The 15,027-nt window shown below is 47.4% G+C and overlaps 1 protein-coding gene across 3 annotated transcripts in view; it reads left to right on the top strand.

Moving 5' to 3' along the window:
• The first annotated feature begins 11,020 nt into the window (after positions 1–11,020).
• ADNP2 (ADNP homeobox 2) overlaps positions 11,021–15,027 on the top strand; it is a 32,623-nt gene continuing 28,616 nt past the window's right edge. For 2 of the 3 annotated variants that reach the window (XM_070362025.1, XM_070362023.1), the window contains exon 1: positions 11,021–11,185. Coding sequence is in view for 1 of the 3 variants with exons in the window: in XM_070362024.1 (XP_070218125.1) it covers positions 12,074–12,075 (2 nt within the window). In the remaining 2 variants the exon portion in view is untranslated. Of the gene's footprint in view, positions 11,186–11,588; positions 12,076–15,027 lie in introns of those variants that run through there. The other variant, XM_070362024.1, reaches the window with a different exon arrangement.

Here is a 15,027-nt window from a genome sequence, read left to right as displayed (position 1 = left end):
GGGGCCTGGAGACGAGCGCGGACTTCCGTGTCGCGTCTGGGTCGGGGGACAGCCCCGGCCGCCCTGCCGCCGGGCGCCCAGGCAGCACCGGGTCTTGCGCGAGGAGGTGCTCCCGGCCCGGTGCCCCCGCCCCGCTGCCCGCGCCCCGCTCGGCTCTCAGGAACGGGGTCTGCCCGCTGCCTGGCGGCCGTCCATACTCTCCCACGCCCCGGGCGGGGGTCGGAGTGCAACTGGATTGAAGGGCGGGAACCCTGAAGCCTCGTCGGCTCCGAGGTCTGAGGAGGAAACCACTCCAGCCTCCGAGCCAAGGGGGAGAGCTTCGCCCCAGCCCCTCATCCCGCTCTTTCCACCTGCAGCGCCGGCCTGGAGCTCGCGCGGGCGCGGGGGTTGTGTGCAGGCTCCCCGGGCCGAGTGCGAGACGCTGCCGGCCCAGCCCGGTGCTCTGGACACACGGCGCGGACGACCCCGGCTTCCTCCTCCCCAGGCCCTCCTCCGAGGGCCCTGCGCAGACCCGGCGGTGTCGGCGGGGACGCGGGTCTCCAGGTCTCGGGAAACACCTCCAGATGCTTTGAGCCGGCAGCAGAGCTTCCCTTTAGCCTGGAGAGGGTTGGGGAGCGGGAAGGGGCGGCGTCGGGAAGAGGCGGCTCTGACCCGGGACCGGGGGCGGCGAGCAGCCGGCGGGGAACCTCCCGGTTTCCCGCCCGCCAGGTCGCAGTTCCCGCCAGGCCGGGTCCCGCTCGCTCCACCGCTCAACGTTCTTCTGCAAGCTTGTAAAGCAGAACGTGGAAGCAAGGTTCCTTGTTTAAAAGAAAATCTAAAAAGTGGTTTCCTGCGTTGCGGGACCGGACTGCCTGCTAGAACCCGGCAGGTGTGAACCTAGTCTCTGGTGCTCGGGCCAGACTCCTGAGTGACGTTGAAGGGACTGGATCTTTCGCCCTTGGAGGGAACGCGCCGAAGGACCGGGTGGTGTCGTCTCTTCTGAACTGACGATTGCAAACAAAACACCTATTTGCCTTCTCTCGGTCTGAGAACCACAAGACAGGAGCCCTCCACTCAACTCGCCTGAATTCCACCAGAGAGACTGCTGGATCTTATGGTGGTTATGTTTTCAATTTTAGAAAGAATTTCCATATAGGCTGCACGAATTTACATTCCGACCAGCAGTCCATGAGAGTTCCCTTTTCTTCACATCCTCACCAACAGTTGTTACTGTCTTTTTGACAGTAGCCATTCTGACAGGTGCTGAGGTGACCTCTCGGTTTAGTTTGCATTTCTCTCATGACTAGTGACACTGAGCATCTTCTCAGGTGCCTGTTGGTTATGTGTGTGTCTTCTCTGGAAAAATGTCTGTTGAAGTCCTCTGCCTATTTTTAAACTGGGTTGCTTGTTATTTTAATGGGGGAGAACAGGGAGGGGCCCTGGTAGGCGTCTGTCTGGGCTTGGAGGGAGGGGCAGGGGAACCAGGGACTGCTGTTGACAGTGGCTATGACTCCTGGGCACGGAGAACCCTCTGAAAGCTGGAGGTCAGTATTATCAGAACATCAAAAAGGGTTCCGTTGGTAGCTAATCCTCACCTCCTGCAGCTACCACTGGGGGTGCAGCTGTACCCCAGGATGGCCAAGAGTTAGTTCAAACGTAGACCATCCACTGGGCAGAGAGTATTGGTTCCCATTTATGATTTCTGAGCGTTAGCAATGTAGCAGGGCAAGGCCAGACAAAAATTTTACTTCTGACTTTACAATTTGGGTTAGATAAAGGACAGTAAAACCCAAAAGAGAAGGATAGGAGGAAAGCACTAAGGAAGCAAAAAGAAATGAATAGAGAGCACATGTAAACATCATACTGCATTGTGCAGACAAGCTTGTGTGTGACACACTTAATGTTGGAGATAGATATGAGGAAATTGCTTTTATCTTAAAGGCTGCTGCTGCTGCTGCTGCTGCTAAGTTGCTTCAGTCATGTCCGACTCTGTGCGACCCCATAGACGGCAGCCCACCAGGCTCCTCTGTCCCTGGGATTCTCCAGGCAAGAACACTGGAGTGGGTTGCCATTTCCTTCTCCAATGCATGAAAGTGAAAAGTGAAAGTGAAGTCGCTCAGTCATGTCTGACTCTTAGCGACCCATGGACTGTAGCCTACCAGGCTCCTCCATCCATGGGATTTTCCAGGCAAGAGCACTGGAGTGGGGTGCCATTGTCTTCTCCGATCTTAAAGGCTAAGTTTATCTAAAGGCTAAGGCCTATTAGAAGAATTATGAGCATCCTGCCTTTACAGGAAAAGAGTGAAATTTATTAATTGACAATTTTGATTAAGGAGAAATTCTGAATTTGTTATTATACTGTTTTGTTTTCTATATAAAATATATAGTTTGAATTTTTATAAATGTCTGCTTTCAAAGGGTTCTTCAGTTCAGTTCAGTCGCTCAGTCGTGTCCGACTCTTTGCGACCCTATGAATCGCAGCACGACAGGCCTCCCTGTCCATCACCAACTCCCGGAGTTCACCCAGACTCACGTCCATCGAGTCAGTGATGCCATCCAGCCATCTCATCCTCTGTCGTCCCCTTCTCCTCCTGCCCCCAATCCCTCCCAGCATCAGAGTCTTTTCCAATGAGTCAACTCTTCTCATGAGGTGGCCAAAGTACTGGAGTTTCAGTTTCAGCATCATTCCTTTCGAAGAAATCCCAGGGCTGATCTTCAGAATGAACTGGTTGGATCTCCTTGCAGCCCAAGGGACTCTCAAGAATCTTCTCCAACACCACAGTTCAAAAGCATCAATTCTTCGGTGCTCAGCCTTCTCACATCCATACATGACCACAGGAAAAACCATAGCCTTGACTAGGATGGACATTTGTTGGCAAAGTAACGTCTCTGCTTTTGAATATGCTCTCTAGGTTGGTCATAACTTTCCTTCCAAGGAGTAAGCGTCTTTTAATTTCATGGCTGCAGTCACCATCTGCAGTGATTTTGGAGCCCCCAAAATAAAGTCTAACACTGTTTCCACTGTTTCCCCATCTATTTCCCATGAAGTGATGGGACCGGATGCCATGATCTTCATTTTCTGAATGTTGAGCTTTAAGCCAACTTTTTCACTCTCCACTTTCACTTTCATCAAGAGGCTTTTTAGTTCCTCTTCACTTTCTGCCATAAGGGTGGTGCCATCTGCATATCTGAGGTTATTGATATTTCTCCCAGCAATCTTGATTCCAGCTTGTGTTTCTTCCAGCCCAGCATTTCTCATGGTGTACTCTGTATAGAAGTTAAATAAGCAGGGTGACAATATACAGCCTTGATGAACTCCTTTTCCTATTTGGAACCAGTCTGTTGTTCCATGTCCGGGTCTAACTGTTGCTTCCTGACCTGCATACAAATTTCTCAAGAGGCAGATCAAGTGGTCTGGTGTTCCCATCTCTTTCAGAATTCTCCACAGTTTATTGTGATCCACACAGTCAAAGGCTTTGGCATAGTCAACAAAGCAGAAATAGATGTTTTTCTGGAACTCTCTTGCTTTTTCCATGATCCAGCGGATGTTGGCAATTTGATCTCTGGTTCCTCTGCCTTTTCGAAAACCAGCTTGAACATCAGGAAGTTCACGGTTCACATATTGCTGAAGCCTGGCTTGGAGAATTTTGAGCCTTACTTTACTAGCGTGTGAGATGAGTGCAGTTGTGCGGTAGTTTGAGTATTCTTTGGCATTGCCTTTCTTTGGGATTGGAATGAAAACTGACCTTTTCCAGTCCTGTGGCCACTGCTGAGTTTTCCAAATTTGCTGGCATATTGAGTGCAGCACTTTCACAGCATCATCTTTTAGGATTTGGAAGAGCTCAACTGGAATTCCATCACCTCCACTAGCTTTGTTCATAGTGATGCTTTCTAAGGCCCACTTGACTTCACATTCCAGGATGTCTGGCTCTAGGTCAGTGATCATACCATCGTGATTATCTGGGTCGTGAAGATCTTTTTTGTACAGTTCTTCTGTGTATTCTTGCCATCTCTTCTTAATATCTTCTGCTTCTGTTAGGTCCATGCCATTTTTGTCCTTTATCGAGCTCATCTTTGCATGAAATGGTCCCTTGGTATCTCTAATTTTCTTGAAGAGATCTCTAGTCTTTCCCATTCTGTTGTTTTCCTCTATTTCTTTGCATTGATCACTGAAGAAGGCTTTCTTATCTCTTCTTGCTATTCTTAACTACCTGCTATTTCATTTGCACCTGTCAGGGTGCTCTGCAGAGCACTTGAGAACCTGAGTATGTTCCCTGGAGAGCCATCTGCTTTGTTGGGGTTCAGAGTGAGCTCTCAAAGTGAGCTTCACTGGGGTTTTATTTTAAAATGTAAACATAAACTTTTCCTCTAAACAATTCGGAAATCATTTTTTCCCATGGCACTTTAAAAGAAACTCAGAGCATATCCTGATATGTAAATGAACAAAAATCACCTCCATTTTCAGCTGTTTGGAACCAGCACTTCATGAAAGAAAAGACAGTGACAAAGGCAGGAGTGGAGAGGCATGTCCAGCCATAAAAGCTGTTTCAATCACAGTGGGGAGAACACGGAGAAATGGCTTGGTAGATGAAGTCCCAGTGTTGTCTATTGATGGCTCTGAACTTGTGCAAAACCTAGAAAGTGAAGCTAAGTTAGATATGGAGGAAGAAGATGACCAGAAAAGAGGTTTAGAAGCCTTCAGTGCAAACCTGCTGGCTCAGGTGGGAGGGGTTGAGGCTATACTGTGTTTGCTTCGCGGGTTCAGATATTCATGGGTGATTATCGATACCTGTGGGCACTTGTGCAGAAAAATGGGAAGACCAAGAATGAAGAGTTGGAAGGCCTGTCTCTGCATGCAGTTGGGGGTGTGAATTCAGATACCTACTTAATTTCTCTGAGCTGCTGTTTCCTCATCTGTGAGATGAGACAGTAACATCTCTATGCTTCTTGAAAATTATATATTAATTCTTCTTCCCCTTCACCACCTTTTATGATGATTTATTTTTCAGTTTGGGAATAAGTATGTGTAAACCAATTTTTAAATGATGACTTTTTTCCCCTAAACATACTTATATCTCTCTTCTAATAAAAAACTTAAAAATACCACTGGACGATCAGAAATTCCCAATGTTTTGCTATTTCTCCATTAAGGCAGGATTAATTTGATTAAAACAGCTTGTGAGACATAATTCTGGGGAACCTGAGAAGCAGAAAGAAATGGTTGGAGGACAGACTGGAAGTACAGTAAAGGGAAGGACTTCGCAAGGCTGTTCCCACTGCCTGCAGTCGTCTCCCCTCACGACCACTTGCTGCCTTGACCCACTCATGCCGACTTGTCCTTCTGACTTCAGGTTGCCACTCTGTCAAGAATGCGCCTCCAGATCAGGTCTCTGGGATGTGGATGCTTGGAGAGTCTACCTTCTTCAGGAGTGTTTGCTCAGGTTATAATTAAACTTTCACTGTGTTCTTATTTCACTAATGATGATCTCCCTCACGGTTCTCTAAGCTCTATGAAAGCAGGGATTGAATTTCTTCTGTTTTCTGCTCATTGCTGTCTTCTTGGTGTCTGCTAAGTCGCTTCAGTCGTGTCTGACTCTGTGCGACCCCATGGACGGCAGCCCACCAGGCTCCCCCGTCCCTGGAATTCTCCAGGCAAGAACACTGGAGTGGGTTGCCATTTCCTTCTCCAATGCATGAAAGTGAAAAGTGAAAGTGAAGTCGCTCAGTCATGTCTGACTCTTAGCGACCCATGGACTGCAGCCCACCAGGCTCCTCTGTCCATGGGATTTTCCAGGCAAGAGCACTGGAGTGGGGTGCCATTGCCTCCTCCACTCCTTGGTGTGTAGCAGACACAAATAAATGTAAAACAAAGGTGAGAAAGGCAAGATCACATCTAAGGTGTTCACAAAGAATATCTTTCCATAGAAATGTCAGTGGATTTGGATGAACCTTAGAGATGTATTTTATTTAGATGGGCATATGTACAGTTGTCTGTTTGTGTGTTGCCAGGTACAGTTGCCTATGTGACTTGGAAATCCAGACCACTCTGCTTGCAAAGATGTGTCCCCTGATGTGGGGCTGGGTCTGCCCAGAGGAAAACACACACACACACACACACACACACACACATATATATGATGCGTCACTTTTATCTGGAAGCTGGGACCCTCAAGGCAGTACCCTCCCAAAGAGCTCCCCCTGTGGGCTGATATGTCAGGCTCTGGGGCTATGTAGTCACCCAGATTGCTTTTTTTGTGGTGGTCAATTATTTTACAAAAGCTGATGCTAATTATAGAAGGAACCAAATGAGAGTGTAGAAAAAGTCCAGCACAGGCTATTTAGACCCAACTGAAGTTGACTCATTGGAAAAAACTCTGATGCTGGGAGGGATTGGGGGCAGGAGGAGAAGGGGACGACAGAGGATGAGATGGCTGGATGGCATCACTGACTCGATGGACGTGAGTCTGGGTGAACTCCGGGAGTTGGTGATGGACAGGGAGGCCTGTCGTGCTGCGATTCATGGGGTCGCAGAGTTGGACACTACTGAGCAACTGATCTGATCTGATCTGATCTGAACAGCTAAAAGCAAAGCATCTGGTAATTGTACTGAAACCAAGTAGGTTGAGAAGAAGCAGAACAAACTTGCTTGTGCTGCGACATGTCCAGCATATATGCCCTCAGGTCTAACTTCTGATTTTGAATGATTTGATGACTGAGTCCCTCTGGGTCATATTGCTCATTCCTCTGTCATGGAGAGGGACAGTCCTTTCAACATAAAAGCTGTTGATTGTAGTTTTAAATGTCATTTGTAACATATCCATGCATGCTGAAGTGTTTAGGGACACAGTAGACCAATATCTGCAATTTCGAGTGCATAAAAAAAAAGATGGTACAAGAGATGAAAAGTTGATTCACAATAGTGTGTAAATGAATAGTATGGAAACAACATAAATGTCCATCGACTGATGAATGGATAAAGAAAATGTGGTACATATATGAAATGGAAAACTACTTAGCCATAAAAAAGAACGAAATAATGCCATTTGCAGCAACATGGATACAACTAGAGGTTATATAAAATGAAGTAAGTCAGAAAGAGACAAATACCATGTGTTATCACTTATATGTGGAATCTAAAATACGGCACAAATGAACTTATCTACAAAACAGAAACAAACTCGCAGATAGAGAACAGAATTGTGTCTGTCCAGGGGGTGGGGGGTGGGAGGGAGGGACTGGGGGTTTGGAAGTAGCAGATATAAACTATTACATATAGGATGAATAAACAACAAGGTCCTACTGTATAGCACAGAGAACTATATTCAATACCCTAGATAAACCATAATGGAAAAGTACATAAAAAAGAATGTCTATATGTGTTTAACACTTTGCTGTAAAGCAGCGATTCCTTGTAAATTTTGTAACATTGTAAATTGTAAATCAGCTTTGCTTTACAAACATTGTAAATCAACTATGCTTCAATAAAAAACTGAATGAAAAAGATGAATAGCTGGATAGCTGGGTGATATAGCAAATACAGCAAAATTGTTAATTGTAAGATCTAGGTAATGGTGTTCACTGTACATTTATTTCAACTTTTCAGTATGTTCAAAAGTTTTTATAAGGTGTTGGGAGAAAAATGAATTCTTTCAGCATTTATTAAAGATTTATTATGTTTATCAAAATATTATTACAAATTGTATTAAAGTAACCTAGGCATCAGGGATACAGTGATGACCAGGAGACATGGCCCCTGTTGGTACAGCACTCCTTGAGAGAGACAGATACATTAGCAAATGAGGATCACACAGTTAGTGCAGTGTTCTGTGAATATCAAGAGGAACCCATCACATCTTGCCACAGGTACGTGTGCGGTGCTGGTGGTCAGGGAGCTCTTGGGATAGAAGTCAGCAGAACTCAGCCTTGAATGGCAATGGAACAGAAATCAGTTCAGGTTGTGGAAAAGGAAGGAATCCCATGAACAAATACTGTGCAGTGTTTGTGCGAGCGGGAGATGGGCTGGGGATGGTCAGCACTGGAGAGCTTGTGTTTAAGCTGAGCAACTGTCGGAATGGCTGAAGGGAAGAAGGGAAGCAACAGGGTCAGACTTGCTTTGGCTAGATCTCTAGGATGGCTGACTGGAAGGCTTCCCAGAGTTGCCTGAGCTGACCTGACCTGTGCAGGTGTTCCCACCAGGAGAGGCACACGTGGTAGGAGGGCTACAGGAGAGGAGCATCAGGACGTAAAGTTAGAGAACTGGAGACGGGAAAAATGAAGGCCAGGTAAGCACATTGCTTACTGTTGGAGGGACTGTAGAGGAGGGGTGATCGCCGGCCTTGAGCACTTGGACTGTGTGGTGTGGGTGGGACCCCCAGGTGGAGCTGCCCCGTTGGCAGCCAGAACTCAGGACAGAGGTGGATACACTGGAATCAAAATAATGAAGTTTGAATCTGCCGTTGAGATTAATAAGGGAGAGGATGGAGAGTGATGACTGAAAGGGACGGGGGTTCCAGTACCTGGAATAATTCCTGGCACACAGGACGTGGTGATGAACGTGGACGAAAATGGGAGGAATTATGGGGCAAATGTTCAAGGATGTGCTGAGAAGGGGAAGCTAGTAAAGGTGTGAGGACTAATCAGCTAGGGTGGAGAAGATTAGAGGTCATGTTGTGAGGGAAGGGCTTCAGGAAAGGGAAGATGAGGACTAAAATCTGTTCTTGGCTTTAACAGTTAGGAGGTCACTGGTGGCTAAGTAAAGTCACTCAGTCATGTCTGACTCTTTGTGACCCCATGGAATATACAGTCCATGGAATTCTCCAGACCAGAATACTGGAGTGGATAGCCTTTCCCTTCTCCAGAGGATCTTCCCAATCCAGGGATTGAACCCAGGTCTCCCACATTGCAGGCGGATTCTTTACCAGCTGAACCACCAGGGAAGCCCTGGTGGTCAAGGGATACCTGTAATTTCCCACTCTTAGATGCAGGTGAGGGTGGCGCAAGAGAGCACACGATGAGGAGTGGAATCAAGACATTTGGAGAAATGTTATACTATGCTCCGACTGGAGCTGCGTGGTCTGGGTCAAGGGTAACCGGAAGGCTGTAACTTTTCATCCCACCCATTTCTTCAAGAAAGATGTATAGGGACATATACCCATTTACTGCTGTGATTTATTATCAAGTTAAATCATAATTCATAAATAAAGAGTAAATTCTCCTTCAATTATGGCTTGGATTCTTGTAGAGAAAAAAACAAATTGTGGTTGAGTAATATCAACCCAGCATTCAGGAACATTTTAAAATTAATTCATACATTTACTCCAGTGCCTCTTATGTTTTTAGTCATTGGGTTAAACTGAGCAGAAGTTACCCATAGAAAGAGAGAAGCTGAAATTAGGGGAGAGGAATGCCAACAAAGGTCCGTCTAGTCAAGGCTATGGTTTTTCCAGTAGTCATGCATGGATGTGAGAGTTGGACTATAAAGAATGCTGAGCACTGAAGAATTGATGCTTTTGAACTGTAGTGTTGGAGAAGACACTTGAGAGTCCTTTGGACTGCAAGGAGATCCAACCAGTCCATCCTAAAGGATGGAATCAGTCCTGAATACTCATTGGAAGGACTGTTGAAGCTTAAACTCCAATACTTTGGTCACCTGATGCGAAGAACTGACTCATTTCAAAAGACCCTGATCTTGGGAAAGATTGAAGGTGGGAGGAAAAGGGGACGACAGAGGATGAGAAGGTTGGATGGCATCACTGACTCAATGGATATGAGTTTGAATAGGCTCCGGGAGCTGGTGATGGACAGGGAGGGCTGGCGTGCTGCGGTTAATGGGGTCGCAAAGAGTCGGACACGGCTGAGCGACTGAACCGAACTGAACTGAATGGTTGGGCAATGAGGTGCCGGGCAGGGCAAACAAGGCCCAGGAATGAAGGGACTGGTCCTGAGCGTGAACCCACACATACTCTGATCAGGATGGTGCTGAGGAAAAGGTGTGCACGTGGGGCCGGAGGAGATAGATGGAGACCATTTCTGATGGTCTTGGTGTTCTGGAAGAAGTAGACATGGTCTTGTGCTGAAAAGTAAGTCGAGGAGGGGCAAGTAATGGCTCGGCAGCTTCAAAGAAGGGAGAAAAAGGCTGGAGTAGTCACTGAGGAGGGATAAATTAAAATAGTTGTTTGTCTACACAGCAGGCCTCCCCGTTAAACTGCAAGTTCCCTGAGGGCAATGCGGTTCTATTCTTACCCCTTGGGCACTTTACTCAACAGTTGAAGACCCATAGGCATTTTGAAAGCTCCATTCACCCTATGGTACATTCATTTTGAGAAATATATTATCCCTTCACATTTTTTTTTACAAAGCTGGGCAAAAGTGAACTTTTAAGCCATTTAAGAATTTTTATAAATGTATACAATTAACTTTTTTCCTACACGGCACGTAGTAGCTCTAACTTAAAAATCCGAATTCTCAAGAAAAAGTGTGAAATTAATTTTCTCAGGATATAATTACGAAGTCAGGAGACCCTATCCAGTCAGTTCACCAAGATATATCAAGAGCATCCTTGTCAAAGTTCTGATAGTTCAAGTTCTATCCTCCAATGATAGGGCAGGATTCCCCTCACAGCTGGTTTCCCATTGGCTCTGAGATGTGGGCGGGGCCACCTATTCCTGCTACTGCCTCTAGCTCCACCCCACCTCATGCAAATGAAGCCAAAGCTCTAGGGAACCCACGTGATTGGTCACGTGACGAACGACGCACAGGCCCCGCCCCCTCTAGTGACGCCATCGCCTCAAACTCTCACGAGAGTTTGTAGATGTGAAAAGCTAGCAGGCCAGTTCACTGTGGCAAGAGTGGGGTCAGGGGAGGGGGCTTCAACACAAAACCCCATTCCCACTGCTGAGCCTCCAGTTCAGCTTAAGGCAGGGGCCCAAAGGGGCCTGTGGGTCAGTGCCCAGTAGGGGGTCCCATGCATGCTCTTCTCCCATTGGTTGACTGCATCGGCATGCAAATGAGGGTGCGCGTCACTTCCGGAGGCCAATCGAGCGCCATTTTCTCTTTCTGGCCGAGCTGGGAGGAGGGGACGGGGTCGCGCGGGGTGGCGCGCGCCGAGCGGGGGTCCCGCCGCGCGGGGCGGAGGCGGGCGGGCGCGGGGCCCCAGCGGGCGCGGCCAGACGTGCGAGGGACGCGGCGGCGCTGCGGGCGCCCAGCGGTAGGTAACCCCGGCCCTGCCCGCGGCGACGCCCCTGGCCCGGCCTGCGAAGTCCCGGCGGCGGCCCCGCCCCACCCCGCCCACACCCGGCGGCCCGTGGCCGCCTCCCGAATCCCGCGACGTTCTGCCAGCGCGGGGCTCGTGGCCCGAAGGGCGCCCGTCGTCCCTCCGCGTCACGTGGGCCGGGGTCGAGGGGGGCGGGGATGGGGCCCTGGAGGCGGGGCGGGGGACGGCATCAGGGCGAGGGGAACGCGGGGACAGGGCGGCGGCCGGGGAGGGCCGGGGAAGGGGGCGGGCTGGGAGCCGGAGGGCCGCCCGGAGCGAGCGCGGACGCGGGCCGGGCAGAGCAGAGGCGGGCTCGGCTGCCTGCGTTGTGGCGGGTTTTTCTTGAGCGCACAGCTGAGAGGAGCCCCAATTCCTTCACCCTGGAGTTCTCGGTGTGAATACTGATGACGTGCAGATGTTGACATTACAGTTGAACTTTTCACATGCCGCCGCTCACCGCGCTTACGTAGAGCGCGCAGAATTTCTCCTGACTCTTGGCTTGGGAAGGTCGAAAATAGTAGCCGCCAGTTTTAACTGAACAGTAGCTAAATAATTAAATGTTTTAAGTATTTTCTTTGAATTTGAATGGGAGGCTTGCCGGAATGCTCTTAAAACTTTATAATTGAATGGAATGGGGTAATGGCAGCCTCTTGAGACTTGGAGGACTCTTGTGTGTGGTGATTTATGATGCAAATGGGCAAGTGCTTGAGGGCACCAGCCAGCCCCGCAGGGCTCAGCACGCACGTGGGACCGGGAGTCGGGAGGAGCGCTCTGGAGGAGAGGACCACGTAAAAAGTGCGAGTTGAGGAAAGCGCGTGTTCGGCTTTGGTTGGAAGTCAAGTAATGTATGTGTAACTTGTTTAGACATACATGTTTACAAATATGTGTAACTTGTTATTGGGGATGTAGCCATGTTATGAACGGACTTTGATATTCTAGTTGTAATTGGGAGTTTGTTGAGACAGTGGTATTTAGACATGGAAGTGACCGATCTGTGTGTCCTAAGGGTACAGATGCTAGTCTGGAGGGGGACTGGAGTTGGGAGGAGATAGGCTCACTCGTCTGACTGAGCAGTGGTAAGGATGTGAGAGCTGGTTTTAGGTTAGGAATTGAAGATTGGTGTCGGAAGAGGATGGGGAAGGAAATGGCAACTTACTCCCGTATTGCCTGAGGAATTCCATGGACAGAGAAGCCTGGTGGGCTGTAGTCCGTGGGGTTGCAAAGAGGCAGACACGACTGAGCAACTCACACACACACACACAGAATTCTTGTAACCACTCTGCCTTACTCTCCCGTAATGAGTGAGTGAAAGTCGTGTCCGACTCTGTAACGCTATGGACTCTAGCCCGCCAGGCTCCTCTGTCCATGGAATTCTCCAGGCAAGAATACTGGAGTGGGTAGCCATTCCCTTCTCTCGGGTATCTTCCTGACCCGGGGATGGAACCCAGATTCTTTACCATGTGAGCTACCAGGGAAGATATCTATCTATCTGAAGATATCTGGGACACCTTTTTAATTTGATCCAAGTTTGCAATATGTTCCTGGTGAATTTATGGTCGTAGTCACTTTGAGTGGTCACACCCCAATATTCTGCTGTGGCTGCCACACCGGTTATCACAGACCTGTTGGCAGTGTGTTACAAGGAGGTCATTGAATCATGAGGACTTGCTGAAGGAGTCTGTCTGAGAAGGGATCTTCTGTGTTTAAACCCAGACCTTTGATTCTTGCTTTCATGTATAGATATCATGTGTTTTTAAAGTTACTTAAAAAGAAACAACTAAACCCTGTATTTGAGTAGTTTCAGCATTTCATTTATATTTTTTGGAGCTTGTTGTTCAGTCATTAAGTCATGTCTGACTCTGCCAACACCGCGCCCCCACCCCAGCACCAGGACTGCAGGATTCCAGTCTCCTCTGTCCTCCACTGTCTCCAAGAGATTGCTCAGATTCAGTCCATTGAGTCAGTGATGCTATCTATAACCATCTCATTCTCTGTCACCCTCTTCTTTTGCATTCAGTCTTTCTGTAGCATCAGTGTTTTATCCAGTGAGTCAGCTCTTAACATCAGGTGGCCAAAGTATTGGAGCTTCAGCATCAGTCCTTCTGGTGCATATTCAGGGTTGATTTCCTTTAGGATGGACCGGTTTGATCTCTCAGTCCAAGGGACTCTCTTCTCCAGCACCACAATTCAAAAGCATCAATTTTTTGGTGCTCAGCTTTCTTTATGGTCCAGCTCTCACATCTGTACATGACTACTGGAAAAACAGTAGCTTTGACTATACAGACCTTTGTCGGCAAAGTGATGTCTTTACTTTTTAATACTGTCTAGGTTTGTCATAGGTTTCCTTCCAAGGAGCAAGCGTCTTTTAATTTCATGGCTGCAGTCACTGTCAGCAGTGATTTTGGAGCTGAAGAAAATAAAATCTATGACTGCTTCCACTGGATGCCATGATCCTAGTGTTTTGGATGTTGCATTTTAAGTTTTTGGAGTTAGATAATAGCAAACTCACAGTCTTATGTTCTAAGTGCTTTTCTTACATTAAATGAATTTTCTTCCTCAAAACTACTTCTCAGAGTCGGTTGTGCAGTCCCTGTTGTACAGAAAAAACAGGCCCTTGGATTAAGTAACTTGCTAAAGATCACACAACTAGGAGTTAACTGTGGAGTTTACTTGAACTCAGGCAGTGTAGCTCCAGAGTCTTGCTTGTGAGATCATTGTTCTGGATTGTTTTGCAAGTGAAATCATTACAGAACTTAGATTTCACAGGAACTTACAAGAAAGTTCTATGACTTAAAAAATTACTGTTTATTACCAGAATGACATTTTTTTACAGTGTATTTTTTGATAATGGGGTATTCTTATATGATCGTGATACTAAAAAGCAACAAAAACCCTTTAAGTGCCTCTTTGGAAAATAGTATTTTCTTTTGCTGCTGCTGCTAAGTCACTTCAGTCGTGTCCTACTCTGTGCGACCCCATAGACGGCAGCCCACCAGGCTCCCCCGTCCCTGGGATTCTCCAGGCAAGAACACTGGAGTGGGTTGCCATTTCCTTCTCCAATGCATGAAAGTGAAAAGTGAAAGTGAAGTCGCTCAGTCGTGTCCAACTTTTAGTGACCCCATGGACTGCGGCCTACCAGGCTGCACCATCCGTGGGATTTTCCAGGCAAGAGTACTGGAGTGGGGTGCAATTGCCTTCTCCGATTTTCTTTTGCACTTTAATGCGATTTTTGGTAAATTCATGTCTACCACACACTGTGAAATTAAAGGTAATTTACTGTGGGACTTTCCTGATGATAGAGTAGATAAGAATCTGCCTGCCAGTGCAGGGAACACAGGTTTGATCCCTGATCCAGGAAGATTCCAGAAGCTGCTGTGCGGCTAATATGCCCATGAGCCACAGCTGCTGAACCTGCATGGTGCAGCTGCATGCTGCAGCTACTGAAGCCTGTGCACCTAGAGCCCGTGCTCTGCAACAAGAGAAACCCCGCTCCTTGCAACTAGAGAAAGCATGTGTGCAGCAGCAAGCACCGAACACAGCTGAAAATAATAGTAAAAGACAAAAGAAAAGAATAATTTACTGTAAACTAAACGTGGTAGATAGTACAGCTGCATTAGCCTGCTGTTTCCTAATGGTGAAAATACAGATTTAATTGAGTACTAAGAATATATAGAGAATAGCATCAGTAAAGGATCTATAGATATGGAAGCATTAAGCAACTTCTTTTCCAGTTAATTAATTAATCTACTCAGCCTTTTGTGTAGAATCTTGCATCTCTTAGAGAATGGATAAAATAT

Source organism: Bos mutus, chromosome 24 (genome assembly GCF_027580195.1).
Source record: "Bos mutus isolate GX-2022 chromosome 24, NWIPB_WYAK_1.1, whole genome shotgun sequence".
Taxonomy (NCBI): Eukaryota; Metazoa; Chordata; class Mammalia; order Artiodactyla; family Bovidae; genus Bos; species Bos mutus.
The sequence above is the reverse complement of the archived record's forward strand: the minus strand, read 5'-3'. Positions and strand labels throughout refer to the sequence as shown.